Source organism: Seriola aureovittata, chromosome 12 (genome assembly GCF_021018895.1).
Source record: "Seriola aureovittata isolate HTS-2021-v1 ecotype China chromosome 12, ASM2101889v1, whole genome shotgun sequence".
NCBI lineage: Eukaryota > Metazoa > Chordata > Actinopteri > Carangiformes > Carangidae > Seriola > Seriola aureovittata.
Window position 1 is genome coordinate 1,487,560 of NC_079375.1, and position 12,292 is coordinate 1,499,851.

Sequence of the window (12,292 nt, forward strand, 5' to 3'; positions counted from 1 at the left end):
TGCTCAGACTAGACACTTCATCATTCCAGTCACCATTTACCTCTAATGTTTCCAGTGGTTTGACCTTTAATCATTAACATCAGCCAGAATGACTGTAACTCTAAAAATAATGTTTTAATGTTGGAGAAAAAACAACAGCAGCTGTCGGTTATAATATTTCGGTGTATTTAATGCTGCTGGAGGCTTCAAATGGATCAAGTTTTGGATCAAATACAGAGATCAGTTTTTCATTAGTTGACATTGTCAGTGCTGAGGGAGAACCAGAAAGAGATTATGGAATATACATGGAAGCACAGAGCAGTTCAGTTGCGCACTCATTATGTAATGAGAGACACAGTGAGGGGAGGGGGCATCAGAGGCTGACACAGATTTCCTTAATCAACCTTAATCAAAAAAAAACAACAACAACAACAAACACGTAGCATTAAATCTAATCTGAATTACATGGATTCAGATTCAGAAAACAGAAGCGCTGTGAGGATGTGAGCAGCAGGAGTGTAACACACTCTCTGGTGTGATGACAGATCCTGTAAAAATCACATGACGTGTCACAACCTCATGTATGTTGGTAACATTATACACAGTTTATGGTGATAAATGAACAAAATGAACCTTTTAAGAGATTCTGTGCAACAAATGTTCAGACTGACATGTTATTGGTTATCATATCTACATGTTATTGGTTATCAGTAAGTCCAGATATGAAGATGTTTCTGTGGTTTCTGGCTTGTTGCAGCTGGGATCTGTGGCTTGGGCCATAATAAAGAACCATACTGATCCAAAGAGACGGGGTCAGAACATGGATGGTCATTTTAGGTCATCAAACAGCAGGAATACATGTTTTTGATGCAGTTTAAATGAAGAAAGCGGAGGTCAGAACCAAATATCATCCTCATGTTTTTGGTGAAAAAACAAAAAGTGACAAAGAAGACATTGTGACCATAAAATATAATAGACAGACTGTATATAAAATGAGATTTTAGGGTTGTGTGTGTGTGTGTGTGTGTGTGTGTGTGTGTGTGTGTGGCTATTCTAATGAGAGTTGATTGTATACAATAATAACAATAATAATGGTAATAATAATAATGATATCAACGATATTGATAATAATGATATTAAAAATGTGGTAATAGCGGCAATGTGATAAACATTGTTATAACAGCTGAATGTTATTGAATGTTATTATATACAGGCAAGCCCCCCCCCCCCCCCCCCCCCCCCCCCCCCGTGTCTTGTCCTGCTTTGGATAAACCCCAACGTGACATCGAGTCTATCTGTGTGTGTGCCGATGAAGAAAAGCCTGGAAGATTGCTGAGTAAATTCCTCTCTAACTCCAGTTACAGTTCAAACTCAGCAGCATGAATCAGCCTCGTCCTGTAATTCAAATGGGATGAGTAAGAATTTCCCATGAGACCCGGCTGCTCATTCAGCTTCATTATGTCCGGGTCAGTGTTGTGTGGCTGGCGACTGATGACGTGTGTGATGTGTGGGCTTCTTGTGTTTCCTGAGTGAAGGTGCAGACAGTGAGCTTTGTTTAAAGGAAAGGTGGAGGTCGCTGCACTCCCATCTATCACGGGAGAGATGTGCTATGAAAAATAGGACATTTCTCTCTGAAATGTACAAGTAAAAGTGACAACAAATGAAAATAATAAAGTGAAGTACCTCACAGTTTGACTTCATAATACTTCAGTACTGTACAGGCTGATCAGCAGGACAGCTTTTCCTGCAGAATTTGTGGTCATGAAATTCAGTGACTTCAAAAGCTTGAGACAACAGTGGAGTGGAGCACAGAGACACCCAGAGGAGCTTCAGTCATATTACACATCACTCCACAGTCACTGCTTCGAGTACATGCTCATTCACTCCAGGTGTCTCTATATTTCACATTTTATTTATTCATTTAACTCTTCAGTTATGTTTTGTAAAAAAAAATGATATCCACACAACTTCCCCAGCTGTTCTCTACATGGCCAGGTGGGTTACTGTGGTGGAGAATTCTACAGTTTTTTTTTATCATATTTTAAAAGATATTGCACCACAACATATGAAATATGTCTGTCATAGTGTCATATAAACTCCCTCTTCATGACCTCGGTGTCATCAAATTGAACTCACTTCGTCACCTACTCTTTGCCTGTTCCTGGTGTGACATTAAAATGCAGAAAAAAACTAAATGATTTGCCAATTTTTAAAAAGGGGAAAAAGTGAAGTCATATTTAACGTGACCTCGGTTCCCATGCTGAAAACACGACCTCATGAGTTATTATTATTATTCCCAAAATGCCGCAGGATTCCTTTAAGTAAACGTTTGACCTGCCTCAGGTCGTCAGCATCACACACAATATAAAAAACACAAATCAACATGTTCATCACACGTCAGTAATATACAGGTCTATCATTAATTATGACAATTTCTACAGATTCCACCATGATTGAAACCTGCGTTGTTTCTGCACCGACACAAACAAACACTGAGGAGGACATGTTGCTCACACCTACAGTATCTGTAACATTTGATCAGCTTTCTCTTACAGTCTTGAGCAGAGTGGAAATGTGGGAGAGGGTCTATACATGGATTTCATGTTTGAACATTTATGAATATTTCTGTTATGATTTCCAGAACAGATGTGAATGTATTTATCGTATTTATATATTTATTAGTTGACATTCTCAGTGCTGAGGGAGAACCAGAGAGATATTATGGAATATACATGGAAGCACAGAGCAGTTGATAAAGCGTGTGCACTCATTATGCAGTGCAGTGGTTCATATTATTAACCTGCAGAACAATGCTGAGTGAGTGGTGTGTGTGTGTCTGTGTGTTGCAGTTTCTATGCAGACTTCGGTCCCCTCAACCTGGCCATGCTGCACAGATACTGCTGCAAACTCAACAAGAAGCTCAAGGTAACAGCAGCCTGAAAGGCATCAGGAGATGTACACATGTAGTTTACATCCTTTTTAACATGAAGTGACAGTCTGAAATGTATTGGAAGGACTTAAGGGGGCCAGATGCATAAAACTCTGTGTAGACTCATGACTAAATGTATTAGTTATGAGTATAATTATTCTTTTCATCACATGATTCCACTTTGGCCGCATGTACACGAGCCATATGATAGGATTTTGGTGGTCAAAGGTCAAAGGTTAAGGTCAGTGTCAGACCTCACAAAACATAACTCTCAAATTAATTCACTAATTATGACACAATTTAACTCAAATGTCTATAAGGATAAAAACTGTGATCCTTGTGGGCGGGAGGCTGTGCTGTCAATCAAACTCAATAAGACAGGCCGCACAACAGCCAATTAATGTTCAAGATTTCAGCTGAGAGGGCGCTCGAACATTTCTTTAAATAAATAAATGAATTCAAATCCTTTCTCACAAGCTGCCTATGGACGGACACATGTTTAAAGCTGCCAACCCCTGGTCCACATAGTGTGTCATTAAAATCAGTCCTCATGTACTACAGTGCTGTTCTGACTTTATCCCCTCAGTCCTTCACCATGTCCAGGAAGAAACTGGTCCACTACACCAGCTACGACCAGAAGAAAAGAGCTAACGCTGCTGTCCTCATCGGATCCTACGCTGTAAATATCTCTTTATTCATCCATCAGTTCATCAATCCATCCATCTGTCAGTCTGTCTGTCCATCTGTCCATTATTAACGGTGCAGTATGACCTCTTCTCTGTAGGTTATCTATTTGAAAAGAAGTCCAGAGGAAGCCTACAGGACTCTGATCTCAGGAAACAACACAGGCTACCTGCCATTCAGGTATACACACACACACACACACACACACACACACACACACACACACACACACACACACACACAGTTAGTCCAATGACCTGAGGTGTCCCCTCACAGAGACGACAAGACTCCACACAGTCAAACACACAAAACCCTGAAACACTGTAACTTGATGAGATTAGTGAAGCATTGTGGAGACAGACGGGACACAGAGGACAAAAGAAATGTGAGGTTTCATCCCAGTAAAGGTTAATCTGTGGGTGGTGTCACACTAACACCCCCTCTGGTCCAGTAGAGGCCAGATGTCACATGATCCTAAATAACTGTATTTTGTCATCAAATAATTACAGTGGGTCTCAGGTGATTACAATGAGATCAAACTGAGATGTCGCTCACGTCTTGAATACACTGTGTAAACTCTGTTTCTGTCTTCTCTTTGTTCCTGAAACACCTCATACTGAAATATGTTAACAATTAACAGATCTATATGTGTGTGTGTGTGTGTGTGTGTGTGTGTGTCCCAGGGATGCAGCAGTGGGAGAGTGCTCCTTCAACCTCACTGTGCTCGACTGCCTACAGGCAGTACGCAAGGTAAACGATGAGCAGCTGATTAGTTAGTGAATGAGGAAGGAGTGTACTTTACCACAGCACAGCAGTAATACATCAGTCATGTGGGGAGGTGGAGATGAAAGATATTTTGCATCAGGAAAAAAACAACAGCTGATCTGTGATCCCTCTAGAGGTCAGAGGTTTCCTACTGTTATGTATGTACTTATTCTTAATCCTTTACTCTTATGAAAGTTTAAAGAGGAAAAAACAGAGGTCATGAGGAGACAAGTTACATCACCGTATCAGCCTGTATTAAAACACAGCCTCTCTCTCTCTCTCTCTCTCTCTCTCTCTCTCTCCTCCAGGCGTTACAACACGGTTTCCTGGACTTTGAAAGCTTCGATGTGGAGGAATATGAACATTATGAGGTGAGGGTGATGACTGTGTGCAACGATAAAAGAAAACAGAGTCACGGTATGTGACAGGCACGGAGACAGTGTCTGGATGCAGCTGGAACAGAGCTGACATCACCTGCTCAGTGATGTCATAACTAGTGTTGTGACAGACACAGTGACCCACTTTAGAACTGCACAGATTTATCCATACCCAAATAAAATACATGTACATATATTAAATTTCCATATGTGAAATATGCATGAGAAAATAAAAACATATATCTACATATATGTAAAAATCATATATGAAATCTGACATGTATGTCTAGCCCATATGTTACATACATCCGCATAGCTTGTCAATATATGTTGATATTATATCTATAAAGATAAAAGATAGACATGTTTAAATTTAATAAGGAAAAGATATAGAGCATATAGAATTTTATATGTATGTATGTATAAGTATGTTGTTTTAATAAATTTGCATATATGAATTAAAATTGAATATGTATTGCTAACATATATGAACACAACATGGACTCAACCCCTCCACTTTTTATGCAGACTGTTTGTTCGATAGATTTATAGTCTCCAAATCCAAGCTGAGATAACCTGATTACATCACTATGACATCATCAGGGTTGTTTTCTTATACTTGGTAAACCTCCTCCAGATCCACAGAAACATTATATAACTGTTTTCATCAGCTTCATAAGCTAAGCTTAAGCTCCTGAAGCCTTAAAAGTCTTGCAATTATCATTCAAATCATTTACTTCAGTGAAAATACGGGACACTATAGAAATACTCCATTACAAGTTCAAGTCCTTCAAAGTTTTACTGAATGTCTCATCAGATTATTCAGACACATCATCATTTTGTGTCAATACTGACAGCTAGGTTATAAATTTGTATCTATATAATACCAAACATTTCACTATGGTATTGTTGTTTATTTTACATGCACTTAAATAAAATGGTGGACAGCAAATTGTATGTACACAGGAAGTGACACAGCCTTAATATGAAAAGTAACTAGTAACTACAGCAGATACATGTAGTTGAGTAAAGTTGCAGCAAATGGAAATACTCACAGTACAAGCTCCTCGTCTCTATCTTATGTTTATTTTGCCCTAAAAATGATGCTTTAATACAAGTAACTCATTAATTCATGATTGTAATGATCATTCACAAGATTGTCCTCAGAGACCTCAGCGAGACCGGTCGTCTTATAATTCCTACATTTAAGAAATGTATGTGATACATGGAAGGAATGTCTTTTATGTGTTATTATAACTAATGATATCAAAGCACCATGAGAATTTTGCTGTTATATTCAAATGTTTTAGTGTGACTGTCTGTGTCGCTCACCTCCTCTCTGTCTGTCGTCTTCAGCGCGTAGAAAACGGGGACATGAACTGGATCATTCCAGGGAAGATCCTGGCGTTCAGCGGCCCCCACCCCCGCAGTAAGATAGAGAACGGTGAGTCTGATCCCCTTTTTCACCTCCTCTGACTCACTGGTTGTTATTTCAGTCTGGACCTAATGATGAATGTTCCGTGTTAATTCCCTCAGAGGTAATAATCACTGGTTGACTGTTTCTCCAGGTTATCCTCTCCACGCACCAGAGGCGTACTTTGCGTACTTTCACCAAAATGCCATCACAGCCGTGGTGCGTTTGAACAGGAAGTTGTATGAGGGCAGGCGCTTTGAGAATGCTGGGATTGAGCACCACGACCTCTTCTTCCTGGATGGGACCACGCCCTCTGACCTCATCGTCAGGCGCTTCCTGCACGTGTGTGAGAGCGCAGAGGGGGCGGTGGCTGTGCACTGTAAAGGTGGGACTGACACCATCACAGACAACAGTGTGTCTTCTTCGGCTGTAACTTACTTCGTCCAACTGTCTATAACTTGTCTCCACTGACCCTCTCTCATCTGAACACAGCTGGCCTGGGCCGGACAGGCACTCTGATTGGCTGCTACCTGATGAAGCACTTCCGCTTCACTGCAGCTGAAGCCATTGCTTGGATCAGAATCTGCCGGCCCGGATCTATCATCGGTCCACAGCAGAACTTCTTAGAGGAGTGAGTAGTTTCCTCTTTGATGAGATCAGTTATGATAAATCTAGCTTCTGTCATTTTGCTGAACACCCCCAAGTCTTATTCTTTAACTTCTTAACATTGGTGATATGAATGGTGGCATATTCACAGCTAGCATATTAGCCTGTTAGCATTAACATATTAACATCCTTACAAACTGAACTAGAATTCCCACCTCATGGTTGTTTCCTCCACCAACCAGTTGAGTTACAGGAAATATGGTCACAGTCCCTCGTTCCTGAGTCACAGTGTTCTATAATGACCCAAAAGTGTTTGTGCAGAACATTATGATGTCACAATGAAATTGACCTTTGACCCTTTGCATATTAAATGTCATCACGTCATCATTTATCCTATTAGACGTCTGTGTTAAATTGTGTAATAATTAGTGAATGAATTATTGAGTTATGGCCAAAAAGAATTTACTTTAATCAGCTGATTTGTCTTGCTGCTGCTAAAATCATGTAAAATGTCATTTGCTGTGAAGAAGGAGACGGTTCTAAGTTTAATTTCTGTCATCAGTTCTGAACTGTACCTGTCGCCAGAGTTTGACAGGCTGAGTGTAAAGTGTTGTCTGACCTGTGTGTGTGTGTGTGTGTGTGTGTGTGTGTGTAGGAAACAGCACAGTTTGTGGGTGCAGGGTGACGTCCACCGCTCCAAACAGAAGCTGGTGCAGCAGAGACTGAGCCGGCGACAGCAGCTACAGCAGCGTCAACAGCAGCTTCACAGCCCGGACTCTGAGGGCGGGAAACAGGAAGCCATGTCCCGCCTGCTGTCAAGCATGGATGACCTGTCAATCAACACCACCCTCTACAAATCATACAGCTTGGACGAGGTCAGGGGAGGGACCTATTTAAAACTGTGAACAAATATTTGATATAAAGTATATTTAACATAACCCTCTCTCTCTCTCTCTCTGTCCCTCTCTCTCTCTCTCTGTGTGTGTGTGTGTGTGTGTGTGTGTAGAATAACTGCAAGGAAAGCAGTCTGACTCAGGGAGACAAGCTGAGAGCACTGAAGGGAAAACGACCTCCTAGATCAGTCTCATCCTCCTCAAGGTACAGTGTGTGTGTGTGTGTGTGTGTGTGTGTGTGTGTGTGTGTGTGTGTCTGAGTGTGAATGACCTGGTTTTCTGCACTGACTTGTCATAAAATGTGATCTGATCTTCACCTAAGTCACAAACGTAAACAAACACAGTGTCTCTAAACTAATACAACACAAACTATTATAATATTTTGCATCTTTAATGATCACAGCCATTAAACATTCACAGCGATGGTGGAAACCGTAACTTGGATGAAGGTCTGATCATATTTAAAGACAAATGTATACATACATGGAGGTCATTCTGAAGGGTTCACTTATTTTTTCTTGCCACTGTAAATGGCTGTTTGAGGGTTATGGGTAAGGGGCGAGGGAATGCATTATGTCAGTGACCCCTCAAAGGCAGCTGTGATAGAGTGAATGATGGGGACCAGAGGCTGGTTGCGTAAAACACCTTAAGTTTTCTACTTAAGTATGACACTTAAGGTTTAATTTCTCCTTAGCTGAGGGAGTTAATTAAGGGTGTTGCATAAACTCTTAAAAGGTTTCCTTAGTTAAGGAAAAAAAGCAAAGTAATTTACAGCAATAAGAGATTTTAAAGCTGTAAAATTCTACTGTTTCCATGGAGACCGTTTGTTTGCCGGTACTGATACCTGTTATCACTTTTGGGAAGTGTGCTGTTATGTCATCCTCCTGCTGTTTTGATGGGAACTTCACAGTGACACAGTGACGACGTGACACATCTCGACCGTACCTGAGCCGAAAGATCCATACCATCGAACTGTAGAGCAAGCGTTAATAACAAAGGAGCTGGACGAGCACAGTCGAGAGAAAGTGGAGCGATCCAACTCTAGATGGACAAATCATAAACTGAATGCCCGTCAGATCTGTCATGTAGAATCAAGTCCTTGTTAATCCTATCAATCCTGCTCATTAAGGGTGTCCGTTAGGTTCCCCCACTCTTCTTAGGACGCCTTCATTTTTTTAATCATTTATCACATTAAACTCAGTCATGTTGCAGTTAAGAGGTACCTTAGTTTTTTTCCTTACCTTGGACACTAAGGTCTTTTGTGCAACGGTTTAACTGACTTTAAGTGATTCCTTAAGTATAAGACGAAGATAAGGAGAAATACTTAAATACTTAAGTGAACATTTTAAGGAAACCTTAAGGAGAAGACTTAAAGGAAAATCTTTAACTTAAAGTGATTTGTGCAACAGGCCCCTGGCTTACATACGGATGGGTGTATCAGCAGGCGGCACACAGCATGAGCAGCACAGACAGAAACACACACACGGACATTAAACCGTCAGACAGCTGACTGGAGGAACAGTACCGGTGTCAGCGCAGGCGAGCAGACCTGAGGAGCAGGTGTGTAGACGGGCGGGACGCTGTAGTGACGGGAGAGGTTAAACAGAGCAGCAGGAGGATGTGTGGTAGGCAGAGTGTGACAGAGCACATGGTCAGTCAGAAAACACACTCTTATTGATACAAACCAACTTGAATCCTTTGTTTTTATCTATTATGTTTCTAATGGAGGGGAGGGCCCCACATCAGCTCTTGACACAGGACGCCCCCGGAGGGAAAGGTGCTGGGGGAGGGAAAGGTGACAGGGAGGTGTGCAGCCTGTTGCCTGCAGCTCTTGGTCTGCTGACAGAATAAATGCTGAGAATGACCTTTGTCTTGTCTTGTAGACACACATAATGAATAATCTCTGTCAGCATGCAGCCGCATTTCCTGTGGCTTCTTCACAGTAAAGGCCGCTATGTGTTTTGCTAGGCAAAGACTTTTACTTTGAAGTAGGGGCTGTAGGATGAACATTGTGCAGCTCTGACACAAACTCATGCTTTATATATATGATATTTTGATGTGTATAGGTATATGTATATTTTACTGTGCTGCCTTTAGTTAGTTAATGGCATTTGTTTTTTGTGTGTGTCATCATATTGTATGAAAATATCTGCTCTTCCTCCTTCCTGTTTCTCTTCCTGCTGAAATTTTCTTGTCAAAATTTTACACTCTGCTGTTATTTGTTATATTTCATTATATATTTGAGGGTTTATAAATTGTTATAATCTGTTGATTCCTTTGTGTTTCTTATTTAGGTTAAATTTGTCCAAGTCCTCTCACTGCTCCATCCTCCCTCCCCCAAAGTCCACCAAAGTCCCCCTCTCCTTCTCCTCCTCCTCCTCCTCTAAGAAGCTGGTACGAAGCTCCTCCTCCTCCATCACACAGATCAAGAGGTGAGTTAAAATGCGCTTTCCACATGTCAACAGGAGACTGACAGTGTGACGTGATGGTGATGGCGTGACTCTCTCTCCTCCTCCTGTGTCTCTCTGCCCAGTCCCTTCAGCCTCAGTCTGTTCAGCACCAGGCCGGCCGTCATCCACTGACGTCACAGTTCAACTGATGATGAAGTCCAACACCACAGCAGGTCTCCACCTACGTGCTGCGGTTGTCTAGGCCTTAAACATGTTGTCAGCCCCGACAAGCTTTAACTATCTGTCTGATGAAGTAAGCGCTGTAGAGTCACCGCAACCATCTATCCAGTACCTACTCCTGACATTTGGAGAGAGGTGGACCTGGACAGGTCACAGTCTACCACAGGACTGACACACAGAGACAAACAAGCATTCACACTAATGACAGGAAACTGTAGATGGTCTGTGTAAGTTCTCATTCCTCCAGGTCATAGTTATCTCTTTCTCAGATTAAATCGAAGGCAACTGGACTTGTTTCGCCTCTTATCCAAGCGGCTTCATCAGTTCTTATGTATTGTATACCAATACATAAGAACTGATGAAGCCGCTTGGATAAGAGGCGAAACGTCTTCCACAGACAAATACAAGTCCAGTTGCCTTCGATTTAATCTGAGAAAGAGGAAACTGTAGATGAGAAAACAGAGATGGGGTGTAATGGAGTATAGTGCGCTTGCTTTAGTCTTTTTCACATCAGCTGCTTCAGTCACGCTTCATCACCGGCTCATTCATCAGCTGCTTAGCTACCAGCTGATTAGTAACATCCAATCATATACATTAAAGCATACAGTGTGCCTCTTATAATGACACACTGTCCTAGAGTTTGTTTTCTCCCTCAAACAGCAGTTAACGATTTAAATCTCATCAACAAGTTCGTTAATGACAAAAACCTCAGGACGGGGTTTAAGGCAGTTTTTTGGAGAGCGCTGGAAATCTGTAGCACCGTCATGTTAGTCACATATCACATTTTTGTCTAACTTTACTCAATAAACACTGACAGAAGGAGAGTAAACATACCACTAACTCCAAACAGCCAGGAAGCAACAGTCAGTCAACAACCTGTGCTTGTCTTGCAGAGATTGGGAAACTGAGGCTCCGGTGACCCCGAGAGCTCGGCACACTGCAACTCAGGAAAACATTCAAACAGACACAACACGTGCTGCAAGTAGCTTCAACGATAGAGGGACCACTAAGAAAGTTAAAACACTTCGGTTGTGTTGTGAGGATTTGCAGCTCATGTGTTGTCAGATCTGATGAAGATGTTTTCTGAAGCTGCTGTGTGTTGACCCCTCAGGGTCACCGTACCAGGCTTTTATCACAGTGTCACTCGCAGTTATTCAGCATCTGCTACAGTTTCTATATCAAGGTTTCATCCACAGTGAAAATTAAAATAAATTACCCAAGAGGTCTAGAGGCAAACGCGCAATAACCACAGCTAATCACATCCTGTGGATCGCCACATTCACATAGGAACAAATAACAGACAGCTTTTGTTTAATGCATTTTGGTCACTGGTGAGACGTAAAGCTGCTGTAAGCCCTGTGAGCGTGGGGCTGACGGAGGCACGGTGATGACTCTGGTGTCACACACCGGCTCAGACGGAGAGCGTGCTGTTCACAACCTCACCAGCCTGATTAAGTCTTTGAATTGACATCACCTGACAGGAAACAAGCATCAAAGTGGAGAAAATGACATGAAGAAATAGAGTTAGAGTGGAGGAGGTAGTTTACCTCTTCATGAGCAGTGGGTGGAGGTCTGGGTCCAGTTTCATCCCTTTTAATGTCACACCATGCTCAAACGATGGAGGACCATCGGTGGAGGAGTGGATCAAAGCCATATGACTCTCAGCTGCCACTGCACTTTATTGTCAGACCCTTAATAAACTAAATGTTTAACAAAAATAATAAACTATTAGTAACAGTTTATGTAAGTCAATAAAAATGGAAACAAAGCACACAGACTGTGGATCAGATGATCAGAACAACATAATAAAACATGGTAGGAAACATTTGTGTTTGTGTAGTTGTTTTAAACATTTCTCTGTAATGAGAAGAATTGTTTTGTGTTCTTGTCTCTGAATGCTTGCTGTGCAAATGCTGTTGAGTTTTGAAACGATGCTGCCATGATAATGAAATATATGAACATATTCATTTGGTCGTGAAGGACACGTGATCGGTGCCGGGAACGTACCGCACTGT

General features: G+C 41.6%; 1 protein-coding gene across 1 annotated transcript in view; it reads left to right on the forward strand.

The window, feature by feature from the left end:
• Nucleotides 1-10,229, forward strand: part of LOC130179227 (dual specificity protein phosphatase CDC14AB-like) — a 14,983-nt gene extending 4,754 nt beyond the window's left edge. Inside the window, exons 3-14 of the mRNA XM_056392073.1 lie at nucleotides 2,829-2,904; nucleotides 3,495-3,587; nucleotides 3,693-3,772; nucleotides 4,276-4,342; nucleotides 4,666-4,728; nucleotides 6,091-6,178; nucleotides 6,303-6,533; nucleotides 6,641-6,779; nucleotides 7,410-7,629; nucleotides 7,761-7,852; nucleotides 9,942-10,079; nucleotides 10,181-10,229. Coding sequence (XP_056248048.1) covers nucleotides 2,829-2,904; nucleotides 3,495-3,587; nucleotides 3,693-3,772; nucleotides 4,276-4,342; nucleotides 4,666-4,728; nucleotides 6,091-6,178; nucleotides 6,303-6,533; nucleotides 6,641-6,779; nucleotides 7,410-7,629; nucleotides 7,761-7,852; nucleotides 9,942-10,079; nucleotides 10,181-10,229 — 1,336 coding nt within the window. The remainder of the gene's footprint in view (nucleotides 1-2,828; nucleotides 2,905-3,494; nucleotides 3,588-3,692; nucleotides 3,773-4,275; nucleotides 4,343-4,665; nucleotides 4,729-6,090; nucleotides 6,179-6,302; nucleotides 6,534-6,640; nucleotides 6,780-7,409; nucleotides 7,630-7,760; nucleotides 7,853-9,941; nucleotides 10,080-10,180) is intronic.
• The last annotated feature ends 2,063 nt before the right edge of the window (nucleotides 10,230-12,292 follow it).